Source organism: Rhipicephalus sanguineus, chromosome 1 (assembly GCF_013339695.2).
Source record: "Rhipicephalus sanguineus isolate Rsan-2018 chromosome 1, BIME_Rsan_1.4, whole genome shotgun sequence".
Taxonomy (NCBI): Eukaryota; Metazoa; Arthropoda; class Arachnida; order Ixodida; family Ixodidae; genus Rhipicephalus; species Rhipicephalus sanguineus.
The window spans coordinates 197,150,563-197,164,116 of record NC_051176.1 but is presented as its reverse complement, the minus strand read 5'-3'; the positions used below and the strand labels follow the sequence as shown (position 1 = coordinate 197,164,116).

Below are 13,554 nucleotides of genomic sequence, written 5' to 3'. Positions count from 1 at the left end.
ATTACTGTTCTATACAATCGGCAGATTTACAGTGGAATCTCGTTGACAGGATTCCGCATAATACGTTTTTGTTTTTATTCCCGGCCAACGTCGCTTGGAAATAATGCATTTTCATGCGTTTAATACGATCACATTTTTTGCCCAAAATTAGATAATACGACCGGGGAAGTTGATCTAGATCGATATATCTAGAAATCCTTCGTTTATTCTTCGGTATACTAGCTCAAACCGCGTTCCAACACGCCACGATCTGCACGTTGCGGAGCCGCTGAGGCCGCAGCAGCGTCGGTTGTGCGGCGAAAAGATCGCTGCCAGATCTTTTCACCGCAAAGTGCAACGCAAATGGACCAGCTACTTCAACGTTCCTCAGTAAAAGTGAGTTGCTGACGGAGTATTCACATTTTCCTCCTTTTTTTAACCTCTTTGGTTAATACGATCTTCGCATAATACGTTTTATTTTCCGGTTCCCGTGAAAAAACGTATCAACGAGATTCCACTGTATTTAGGCATTTATCTTAGCGCAACACAAGGTTATGTGTATCCTAGGTGCTCGAAAAATGTTTCCACATTGCGCTCCGCGTCGTCAATTCACCGCACCAGCATCGGCCTCAAGCTCCGCCATCGGAGAAGACAGCGCTGCAGTCGACATGAATTTTATTACAGCTGCAACGAATCATTCATAACGGCATCTCGCCACGGCTCTCTTTCAATGGGAAATAAACTTCTTTTAAATGTGCATCACTACTGTGCTCGCCTCTTGGCGTTGTATTAAGGCTTATTCGGCTCCTTAGACGTTCTTGTGACTATATATATATATATATATATATATATATATATATATATATATATATATATATATATATATATATATATACACATTAACAGGATGAGTCCAACTTGGTAGTCTGCTGCACGATCGAAAAACAAAGCGCTACGTACATCGTGTTTCGATGGAAGGGCTTGTGCCACGAAAGGCGGCATTTGACAAATACTTGAAAGACGACACGCCATTATAAAAATCTCTTTCATAGGAATAATTTGCGCCCAAAATTAGGAGACACCGTGTGGGTAGCAGGCTGCAGACACGAAGGAAATTTCAACACGTTAAAAACTATGCAGGTCCGTAAAAATCCTTCTTTGCTCGTGTTACAAATTACATGACAGAGCCTTCCAACGCGATCTGTGGACGCCATTGCAAATCGCCGGATTCAAACGGTAGCAGGTAAGTGACATCTTCTGCAAAAGGAATAATGAGTAAAAAAGAATAGAAACTCATCACTGCAATTTGTTGCCGTTCTGACGAATACAACGTCCAAAACTAGAGCAGACTGACAGTATATAGTGTATGTCACCCGTGCTGATGGCCGCTGGCCCGGCAGTCGGCCGACAATGATTTCTGCACTTGAAATAGCTGACAAAGGAAAAAAATAAAAGCAACGCCGAGGGATTTTTTTCTTCTCCTTTGTCAGCGTTTTTGCTCGGATACACTCGACTCGGAATTCATTTACCTCTGCGGCGAATGAACAGATCGAAGTAAGAAACGCCAGAGGCGCGCACCTGCGGCGTCCGTATCTGCTGCAGCCCCATATAGTATATACTATAATATGCGCTAACTACGTGCGCTTGACTAACGTGTACGTATACGAGCGACTCTTCGTGCATCGGCTGAAGAGGTGCCTTCATTGCAACACACACACGCACAAGCGAGCACGTGCAGTATCTCTTTTGACGGGAACCACTTGGTGTAACGGCTTACAACAATGTACACGGGTTGAAATTTTAGGACAGATACGCTGCCTCAACAATGGCAGTCTAATGACCAGCGTGACGAATAAGTTGGCAATGAATTTTGTACCACTACAGCGAATCGAACGGAATCTTCTCTTTTAAGGAACAACCAATCGACCTGCACGACTGTGTGAAACAAGTGCGAAGTGCACGTGCTGCACTGCTCCTGCAAGAGAAAGAGAGAGAGCAGAGGTGTCTTCTAGCGCAACTATTGCGCACCGAAACTATGTAAGCTGCAGCCTGTTATAACTTTACCTGAAGCATAAAGAAGCATTATACGTCGTCGAAAAAAGCGTCACAACAACGTAACAATTATCTCTCTTTCTTTCCTTCGTCTGTTTCCTTTTCGATTTTTGCGCCATTACTACGATATGTTTAGCAAACACCAACTCGCCCAAGAAGAAGTTATCCTGACAAAAAGAGGGAGGGCAACGAAGGGACCCCGATAGTGGTTTCCACGTGCGCATGTCGTGGTGTGCACCGTGAATAAAGATAATGAACTCGACGAGTGAATGCGCACAATTGTCGATATTACCGGCGACGTTCTGCCCCAATCTGCGCTATTATTGGGCGTTATCCATTCAATATCTAACCAATTTCGCTCACTGTCATGCTCTGTCTCTTATTCTGTCAACAGCAAATACACGAATGATGAGTCGGAGAAGTGGCGAGCCAAGTTCTGAACCAACACAATGATGCATCTTGTACAGCGGGGCACGCTTGTCCTCGTCTTTTTGCAAAGAGCTACATATTGTATACATCGCTTAGCTGGTATATTTTTGTTGTTGAGCGTCGCTAGAAATTGGCGGCTGTGTCAGGAAAGATGCGACGGTCAAATTAAAGCCCATTCTTCGTGTGAGACGCCTAAAAAACCTTCGCGTTGCACGCAGACCTTCTCAAGTTAAAAAATAAAAAAAGACTTGCCGACGCTCAGTAACAAAAATACCAGCCAAGCGATACAATATGTACCTTCATAATTCATTGCCAACTTATCCGTCGAAATGGTCATTAGACGGTCATTGTTGAGGCCGCGTTTCTGTCGTAAAATTTCAACCCGTATAGATTGCTGTAAGCCGATATACCAAGTGATATACTGTCAAGAGATATTGCGCGTGCTCGCTTGTGCGTGCGTGTTGCAGTGAAGGCACCTCTTCGGCCGATGCACGAAGAGTCGCTCGCATACACGTCAGTCAAGCGCACTTAGTTTAGCGCATATATAGCATATACTATATGGGGCTGCAGCAGATACGGATGCCGCAGGTGCGCACCTCTGTCGTTTCTTACTTTGACCGGTTCATTCGCCGCAGAGGTAAATGAATTCCGAACCGAGTGTATACATTTTCATTCCCCTTTTTCTTCATAGTCCAAGGGGAATTAAAATGTTAAAATGCCATCCGGTAATGCTGATTGATGTGTCATTTATGGGCACGCTATATCGTATCATCTTGAACGTGTGTACACAGGATACATATTTTCATCAGGCAACCCAGTGGTAAACGCTCACAATGCCTAAAATGTTGGGGAGTTGGCAATCCATTGTGAAGGGCATTTGCGCGAAAAACCAGGGTCATGAAAGAAAGAAAACACAAGACAAGCGCAGTCCCTGGTTCTTTCATGCCCCTGCGATGGTTCGCGCAAATGCCCTTCACTGTATACCTAAAACATCTTAAAAACAACTTAAGCAAACTATAGTTTAATGATGCCGGTAATTATTAGGTAAGGTCATGTAACTTAGTTATCAGAAGCCAAACACGACGCTCTAGAACTGTCTAGAAACGCTCTAGAAACACGACGCTCTAGGCCGTCAACTAGATTATAATTCTACCCCTTAGGACTATGTCGCGGTTGAATATTATACCTGCCCTTCGATGCGGAAGATACCGCTCAATCGTTTTAGCACTTGCCGTTTTTGACGTTCTCTACAGCAGAATTACTTAAATAGGTGATAAGCAGTCGTATGACTAGCACTAGTCTGCGAAACGGCACCGCTGGAATCCTGCGCTGGCGTGCTATGCAGTGAAGGCGAGGCAAAGGCAAACTTCACACAACCTCGTGGTTGTTCAATTCGAATTTTTTTCTCCCGGTAAAACAAAAATTACCATCTTCAAGCTTTCTGTATATTAAACCAACAAAACAGACTACACAACGACGTACAAGCCATATTTTTACTTGGACCGCTACATTGCGAAAATGAAGCCGCAATATGGATCAAAATGCAATTCTTTTTTCAAATTTTGTCGCAATAATGTGACACTGTTTCCGCTTCATTCGCTCCCGCAGTATTTTTATCATTTATTATATGAACTTATAACGCCCACAATGTCAACGAATACTCGCAAAAAAAATCTGCTTTTTCTAAAAAACGCTAAACATGCAGAATTTCGCGATTTTTCGTCAAGGCCAAAAATAATGAAAGTTAAAGAAAATGAATAAACTATCATAGTCATGGAAGATTGGCGCCTTCATATTAAGAAAGAAATTGTTCCGTAGTAATGGCTCAAACCAGTAATTTTATATAAATTATTTAGCGCGACACAGTTTCACTTCCGTGCCCAAAGTTCGAAGCACCCTCTATAGGCAACAGAAATTTTTTTCCCGAAATATAACGCCTCAATAACTACTTCTTACATTCACATATACTATCTAGCACGATCTTTTCAGCATGATCAGAGACGGTCGAAATTCACCAGGCCCACTTGATAGTGGATGACCCTTTACCGGGTGTTTTTTTTTTTTTTAAGACAACACAGATTTTTAACAAAAACTCTATCCCCCGTGTTCTCAAACAAGCCTCGACTCGAATTTCGTCCTTCACTTGACCGAGTTGCACAACGCCGCTGCTCGACTGAACATGACGCCGCGCTTCTAAAGAATCGCTGCAGATTATCGCTGATATGCAGTTGCTTGTTCTGTCTACAGACAGCGATCCAATCGACTTTCTCAAGTCAAGGTGGAGCGTTGAGTGAAGGGACGTTCTAGAATACGTGGGGATGTCAATCAGGCTCCTGTCGTTTTCGCACATGAACTCTATGTCGAGGCGGAAGTGCTTTTCCGCAGCTAAAGTGTCGCTGACGCGACTAATTAACAAAAACTCGTTAATTAACTTCTTAATTTGTGAATTGAGGGATGTTGTTTATATCAGCAAGTTGTAGTGCACGATAATTTATGACATACCCTGTTTTTAGAAATCGCAAAAGTTGCACGTAGTTCGGGATATTCATCGAATTTCAAGGGCAAAATAGAAACTGATCGCGCCCGGCGCGCAGAAAACGCGACCTCTCTGCTACGTACAACACCGGAGCTACACGTGACAAGGAAGTGACGAAATTTTAATCAAAGCGCGCTGAAGCAGAATGTGGTCGGGAAAATCGGCAAGCATTCTTGAATAGACAAGTGGACAGCTTACTGTTTGCGTGCGATGTGTAGTGCTCGTCTCGTTCTTTCTTAAACTCGTACAAAGAGGCGCGAAAAACTATTTCGCCTGTCTGCAAGAAAAAGCGCCGCAGTGGCTGCCCCTGAGTTTTATGTTTCCCAGACAAAGAAACGGTTAGTATTGTAGTTTTCTTGAGCAAAGCCCGAAAGAAACAGATAAGCACCAAACACATATACGCGCAAAAGTAAGGCGATGCGCTGGTAAAAGTAAGATGACTTTCAGCTTTTCACGAAAAGATACGGCCGCGGCGCGCCTTCATTCAAATTTCGTCACTTCCTTGTTACGGGTAGTTCCGGTCTGACGCAACAGAACGGACGCCCTTAAAATTCGATGAAGAAATATCTCGAACTACGTGCAACTTTGTTGTTCCTAAAAAATGGGTACGCAATAAATTGGCAAGCACTACAACTTTGCAAAATAAACACCTGCCCTCAAGTCAATAATTAAAAAGCTAATTAACGAGTTTTTGTTAATAAGTCGTAACAGTGTCATTTCAGCTGTGGTTAAGTATTTCCCCCTCGACTGGAGTTTGTGTGCGAAAACGATAGGAGCCCTGCTGCCATAGGATTTTTATCAAAAATCTGTATATTCTAAAAAAAAAAAAAGAACTGTATATATTTGTCAGATGGATAAATACGCAAGCATTACCCGAAGGTCCGGGATCGAATTCCGTTCCGATGGAGGCGAAATGATAAGGTGCCCGTTTACCTATAGATTTAGGCGCACGTTAATGAACACCAGATGGTCAAAATTTCCGGAGCCCTCCACTTCGTTTATTGTACGCAAGCATTAACATGCATCGCCGACATACTGCCACAGACAAGGCGAACGACTTCTTGCGCACGCCAGCGGTACCTTCAGTCCAAAACGGAGGGATAAAGTGCCGATAAGGGAAGTAGCGCTGATAATCAATGGAGGAGCCTCCTCGCGCAATCAAGTGCATGGCGCGCCAGTGCTTGCGCACTTCCAGTGAGAGCTTCCTGCTAAGCAGTTCACGCGCTATCTGACCGCTTCTACGGAATCATTTTCTGCAACCCCCCACAAAAGACGCATGGCCTATATATCTTCAAGGCTTTCCATGTTTACGGCGACACAGTTTCGCTAGCGGCTTCCTCCGTGAAAGTAAAGGGTTTAGCAATGTAGATGCGCTGAGTGAAGCACAAACGAGAAACGTAACAAGGTACAAGACTAGTGGTGGGCGTAGGGGTTATATTATAGAATTTATTTTATGTGCAACTAAGTAAACAAGAAGATTGGCGAGGCAGGATTATATATATATATATATATATATTACGTGCTACCGAGGTAGATTAAGGGGTTTTTATTGGGCTGTTGACTGCAGAAGTGGGCACCTTTCGGTGCACGTAGTTTCCCAGCTGCGCTCTTAGAGAATTCCTATCGTGATGAACGCGTCCTTTTTTTGTCTTCCGAGGACACAGTCGTTCCTGCATTTTCTGCCGTGTGTGTTCCCGTGACTTGTTCTGTTAACGACCTTGCCGTGTTCGACGCCGCGCTCGAACCGATTCATTTGGCCTGTCTGAAAAAGAACATCCTAATTACCCATTGCATGGTGTCTCTAGTTGATGGACGCGCAGATGTGTGGATAATCAATAGTTCAATGGAGCCTGCAGCTTTGCCAGGTGGCATGAAACTTGCGGCATTCAAACCTGAATCGTTTACGACGCTGGTTGCGCTTCAAGAGGAAACCGGTGGATAATTGCATAAATGTGCCGACTACATGACGCGGTACTGCGAGACTGCTGCCTTATCCCCGCCCGCCACGGCAGCCCAGGTTTCAAGGTTCATATTGCACTCAATCATGCATACTCCGACACGGGCCACCTCGCGTGATAATAAGTGACCGTGGTCGGCAATTTACCGCCGATCGATGTTGTGGAATCATTACTTCGTTTGTGTGCCTCCAAGCTCCAACACTCAACTGCTTATCATCCAAAAACTAACGGCCTGACCGCGCGCGCAAAGCGAGCATTCATCAACATGTTGTCAATGTACGTCGCCTACGACCACAAGGACTGGGATGAAGTATTACCGTTCGTGACGTATGCCTTCAACTCTGCGAAACATGAAACGACAGATTACAGCCCTTTCTAGCTGCTCTACGCTCGCTCACCTCGACATACGCTGGACAATATTTTTCCTTTTGTCGTCCATCTGTTGACCCTAAGGTCGCGGGATCAAATCCCGGCTGCAGCGGCTGCATTTTCGATGGCGGCGAAAATGTTTGAGGCCTGTGTACTTAGATTTGGGTGCACCTTAAAGAACCCCAGGTGGTCGAAATTTCCGGATCTAGTATATGCCTGCAGACGGCATATACGGTTATTTACTGTCCCGTTGTCTGCTCCTTAAGTGACGCGCGCGGTTGAAAGGATGCTCCAAATCGACCGCGATGGCCGTGACTACATAGCGCTTGCTTACACTTCTACAGCTACACCCAGTAAACAAGATGCTTATGATAATGGATGGAGAGACAGCAACCGTCGTTGCTTTATTAGAACACAGCATCGCGCGCTATTGCATTACCGGCCTCCGTACTGCAGCGGAGTCTCCAGGGCTCGTGTCCTGCTGGGTCCAAAGCGAAATGAGGGCCCGGAACAAAATATTTGCGCACATGTCGATTGCCCGCCTGCAGCGGGACCGAAGACCAATGAATTGCTAGTCGTTGCCGAGGCGGGGCGCTTTACCTCTGCGGTTACCCGGTGAGTAAAAGTACGCAAAGGAGTGCAACCGACGAAGATGTAGTACTAGAGAATTTCAATTGGAAGAAGGCCGAAGGAAAAATTCCTAAGCGCACTACTCCGGGCTTAGATGGGGTTCCCGTCAGCCTCATTAACGAACTCGGACATAACACTAAAGAAGCACTGCTGAAAGCCGTAGAAAAGTGCTTACAGGAGAGGGAAATACCAGACAGTTGGCGAAAAAGTAGAATGAACTTAATCTATAAAGGCAAGGGAGAAAAGGATAACATTCGCTCGTATAGACCGCTAACAATTACATCGGTGCTATACAGGTTGGCGATGCAGGCATTACAATTAAAAAGAGAAGCGTGGGTAGAACAAAATGATATTTTGGGAGAACTTCAGAATGGATTTCGAATCGACAGGCGGTTAGACGATAATCTGTTTGTTCTTACCCAGTGTATAGAAATATCTAAAATAGAAAACAGGCCCTTATACGTAGCTTATCTAGACATCACCGGGGCGTATGACAACGTTAATCAGGAAATTTTGGGGGATATATTGAAGTAAGTGGGCATAGGTGACGACTGTGTACAGCTTTTGAGGGAAATATACCGAGAAAATACAGTTTGTATAGAATGGGAAGGAATAAGTAGCAAGGACAGCGTTGAAATTAGCAAGGGGCTGAGACAGGGATGCCCTTTGTCCCCGCTGTTATTCATGCTGTACATGGCGAGGATGGAAAAAGCGCTAGAAGGTAGCAACATTGGATTTAATTTGTCACACAAACAGGTCGGAGCGATGGTTGAGCAGAAGCTTCCAGGTCTATTTTATGCTGATGATATTGTCTTATTTGCGGACAGTCAAGATGATATACAGCGACTGGCAGATATATGCGGAAGGGAGTGTGAGGCTCTAGGACTAGGATTTAGTGCAACAAAATGTGGATTGATGGTATTCAATGATCACGGAGACCATACGGTCTTAATACAGCGGCAAAAAATACCGAGGGTAAGCGAGTACAAGTACCTCGGAGTATGGGTAAATGAGGGGGATAGATATATGGAGGTACAAGAGAAAGCATCGGTAGCAAAGGGAAAGAGGAATGCTGCAATTATGAAGCACAGAGCTTTATGAGGATACAATGGGTACGAGGTGCTTCGAGGGCTGTGGAAGGGTGTGATGGTCCCGGGGCTTACATTTGGGAACTCAGTGGTGTGCATGAAGTCAGAGGTACAATCAGGAATGGATGTAAATCAAAGGACGGTGGGCCGCCTCGCGTTGGGCGCTCACGGGAAGACGACAAATGAGGCGGTAAAGGGTGATATGGGATGGACAGGCTTTGAAGTGAGGGAAGCGCAGAGCAAAATGAGATTCGAAGAGAGGCTGAGGAAAATGAAGAAGAGTAGATGAGCAGAGAAGTTTTTCAGGTATTTGTATAGAAAAACTGTTGACAAGCAGTGGAGAAAAAGAACTAAGAGGCTCACCAGTAAATATACGGCTGGCAGTGCAGGCGATATGGCAACAAGGAGCATTAAGCGGAAGGTCAGAGAGGCGGAGAGGACTTATTGGATGACAGCGATGGAAAAGAAGCCGGCTCTGAGTAACTACCGAAAAGGAAAAAACGAAATAAGGAGGGAAAGGTTTTATGATAATTCAAGGGGGAGCGCTTTACAGTTTGAAGCAAGGTCGGGCTGCCTTAGAACGCGTAGTTATAAAGCGAGATTCAGTAACGAAGAAGAACAATGTACATGCTGCGGGGGAACTAAGGAAACGATGGAACATGTACTGATTGAATGTGGCGATATTCACCCAGGTATACGTGTGGGCACGAGTCTACATGAAGCCTTGGGTTTTAGAGACAACAATGGAAAGCTGAACACGCCCGCGATAGAAATAAGTAAGAGACGGTTAGAGTATTGGTGGCAGAAAAGTAGAGATAAAGTACAAAAATAAATAATTGGGGGAAAAAAAGGTCATTCTGCCTTAAGAGGCAGAGAGATAGACCGTGAATTTATATTTTTTGGTATAATAACATAGATTTAATCAATGTAGATAAGGCATTAGGACAACATGAAACAAGGAAGTTTTTTTTTTCTTTCTTTTTTTTTCTCGCCTTCGAGCCTGGTGGCAGACATGTCACCGCCCCGTTATAAAGGGGACGCTCATAGCATCCATCCATCCATCCATGATATTTTCCCTGCATATGCTCCAATACAGGAACACAAGCGAGGGACGGTGTCAGGAAAGTCGCACAATGAGGGGAGCCTATAACCATTGGAAGGGACGGTATTAACGAGCCACAATCACGCGCCCTGCTGTCCTCTTGGGACCGTTGTACTTCGGGCCGCACCATTCAGCTGGACTGCTGTGCTTGCGACAAGTGGATCTCGGCTAGGTCCGTTGTTCCGCAGCAGGAACTTGCAGCTATGTACCCCAAGTTGGGTCCCCGAGCTCTTGCATTCTTTTGTATACTACCTGCCTTCATTTGTTCGCCAGCCGCTCGCAAGGAGAGGGCAGAAGAACGCAAGAGCTTCGGTAGGCAAGCCGCTTGGGGCCTCCAGTACTAAAGCTCTCCAGTATTTCCCTGCAGTGTCGAACGAATTGATACAAATCGGAAGAAGTAAAGTGGCGTAAAGTGGCGTAAGGTAGGTTTCAAAGAGGAGCTAATCGAAGTTTGACTGTTTCTTTCATAATGAAGGATACCATATGACTAACGGTAAACAGTAGCCGTTGTCAGTCGGGAGCATTTTCTTTCTTTCCCCGACGAGAGGTGCGCGATTGGTCGATTAGACTTAATTTGGTTTAAGTTAAAATCAAAGACATACCAGAAAAAACAGACACGATGTGATACTGCATGGTACATGAAGCCAACCGAAAAATGGTCGTTGTCAACCCGGGCTGTAACCAAATGTTTTAAATCGGCCAGTCAAACAGACAATAACAATTTCCGCTAATTTGCGTGGCGTGCTCGTATAAATGGTGAGGGAACGGCAGTGTACACGCAAAAGTTAGGCTCCGTACTGTTCTATTGTCAAGCTATGCGGTATAAAGCTCTCTGAAATATGTTCTGTCTAGTGTGCAGTGCCTGCGAGCAAGCGCTCGCAAGCGTCTTTGCGTACCCAAAGTCCCGGCCAGCTTGCGTTCTTCAGCACTCAATATAAAACAACGCGATACGGGACAAGGAAGGGAGCACACAAAAGAACACTGACAGTATAGTTTGCGCAAGAGAATTAATCAGGATGACAAAAAAAAATCATGCAAGTGCATTGTTCTAAGACGCACGCTCGTTAGTTCACTGAGTGTAAAACGAGAGTTGCGCATAAAATGCGGCTCACATGCATCTGTAGTCATATTGGGCGAACTTGCAGATGCATTAACAATCGCCTACGGGAACATGCAGCTTCACTTAGAAGGCACCCCCGTAAAGTCATCTAGCGGTCCATTGTAGCAAATAGGTTTGTAACCCGATTTTCGATAAATGCAAAACGGTCAGACCAGGCACGTAGGCAAGGGGGGGGGGGGGGGGCCGGGGGGCCCGGGCCCCCCCCCCCCCCGAAATTCGTCCGGCCTTCTATACTCCCGGGAAACTTTTGTTTTATTTTTGCCATGGAAATACTTTTTTTCGGACAGTTAGGCCTTGGGCCCCCCCCGAAAAAAAATCCTGGCTACGTGCCTGGGTCAGACAATAATAACACCGTGGACAAGACCAAGAACAGGTCGCGGGATCGAATCCCGGCCGCGGCGGCCGCATTTCCGATGGAGGCGAAAATGTCTCAGACCCGTGTACTTTAGGTGCACGTTAAAGAACCCCAGGTGGTCGAAATTTCCGGAGCCCTCCAGGGCGTCTCTCATAATCATATCGTAGTTCTGGGACGTCAAACACCAATTATTATTGTTAGGACCAAGAACAACGTGTAATTTTTTTTAAGCTTAAAGCATTGTGACAAGCGCGGACGCATGCGTAAGTTCTCCGTCCTTATTCATCGGCAAAAGAATTGGACAATCTCCGATACAATGGTACATGCTATTTCTGTCCTTGTGCGTAGTATTTATGATGGCTTCATATACCGCCTCTGGAAATAAATCATTTGATTGCTAGTCAGCACTAAGTCCTGTGCTCGCTTCGTCATCCTCTGTAGCGCTGTTTTATATTTTTGTTAAACCAACCTGCCCCAATAAACACGCTATTCACGTTCTGTACTAATTTTAAATTATCTTCTATAAATATTGCGATGTGCATCGCCAAACTTTGGGTGGGCAAAATGTAAAGCGCCTAGTAGTTTAATGCCTTGTACTATTGCGGCGCAGGGTCACACAATCGTATTTAGAAATAACATACATACAAATAAGAAACTCAGCTATCAGATTACGCTCTTTATTCTGACGAAGGAAATAGTGGCTCAGTGAATACGGCGTTCTGTTGCTGAGCGCGAGAACGCAGGTTCGATTCCCGGTCGAAGCGGCAGCATTTTGAAGTAGGCGGAATGCAAAAACGCTCGCGTAATTACATTCAGGTGTGCGTTAAAACAGCCAGATGATCGACAAAGCACCTGCGTTTATTGCGAATGTTTAATGAACAAACGCAGCAGCAAGTGTCAAACAAGGAGGCGGGAACTGTAAGAGCAAATGTGAAAAACCACAATAGACAAGTCAGCCTTCCGCGACGGCGAAGTCTTCGTGTAAACACAATGTGGCATGCACATGGTGCTTACACATTCACAAAAGTGTGAAACAACGTTATTTTTCATTAAAACACATTCAAAGACACGCGCGGCAACGAACACATGGGCGAAAAGCATTCAGATGCAAGAGAAAACGCACAAAGCTAACGAAGAGTAGGATGGTGCCGAGTTTGTTCCCAAGAATACTTTTAGTATTTTTCCATCATATAAGAAAGGTCTGCCCAACACTACGCACGTGCTGAAATTTTGCGCAGCTCTAAAAGTGGCGCTGCGCCCTTTCTTAATCTTCCTTTCCACACCGGCGTGAAAGCATAACATATACAGTTGATCACCACGTGCGCTTGGCAAAAGCCGGCGTGTTACATCCATGCGCTGTCAAAGTTACAACTGCGCTTGTGCATGTAGTGTTTGACAACTCTTACCTTGCAGCTGTGTGGCGTTGAGCACGAAGCAGCGCACGAATCAGTGGCTTGGTGTGACGAAGAAGTGCCATCGTTTTTCCACGCGAAGAAAACATGCTTTCCGATGTTCGGGCGAACGGTAAAGCACGCGGCCCGACACTGGGTATGATGCGTCAAATCAGCTGTCAGCGCTCGGATACTTTTGAGTACGCACTATTACAGAAACTTCATTCCATGCAATTCCTGGTGAAATCACGACAGCGCGCAGCTTCTCGCGAAAGCCCGAACGAGGAAAGCTCCCCCAAACCAACTTCCTCGGCGGCAGTGGCCAGAATGAAGAATGAATACGGTTTGCACTGACCCCGCAAACCGCCTCTCGAAAGCGTCGCGTCAGTCGCGTCATCTTGACCTGTAGCGCCATCTGTCAGTTACTGAGAACATCGTGTTGGGCGCAAACCAGCGCGTCTGTGACACCAATGCGCGCATCCGCCAAGCATGCTGCATTTGCAAGCTAGTGTTGAGAAAACGGGAAGAAATGGCCGTGCGCATCG

General features: G+C 45.5%; 1 protein-coding gene across 1 annotated transcript in view; it reads right to left on the bottom strand.

The window, feature by feature from the left end:
• The window catches only part of LOC119405135 (medium-chain acyl-CoA ligase ACSF2, mitochondrial), a 132,571-nt gene extending 119,249 nt beyond the window's left edge, over positions 1–13,322 (bottom strand). The window contains exon 1 of the mRNA XM_037671936.2: positions 13,025–13,322. Coding sequence (XP_037527864.1) covers positions 13,025–13,119 — 95 coding nt within the window. The 5' untranslated portion in view covers positions 13,120–13,322. The remainder of the gene's footprint in view (positions 1–13,024) is intronic.
• Between the last annotated feature and the right edge of the window lie 232 nt (positions 13,323–13,554).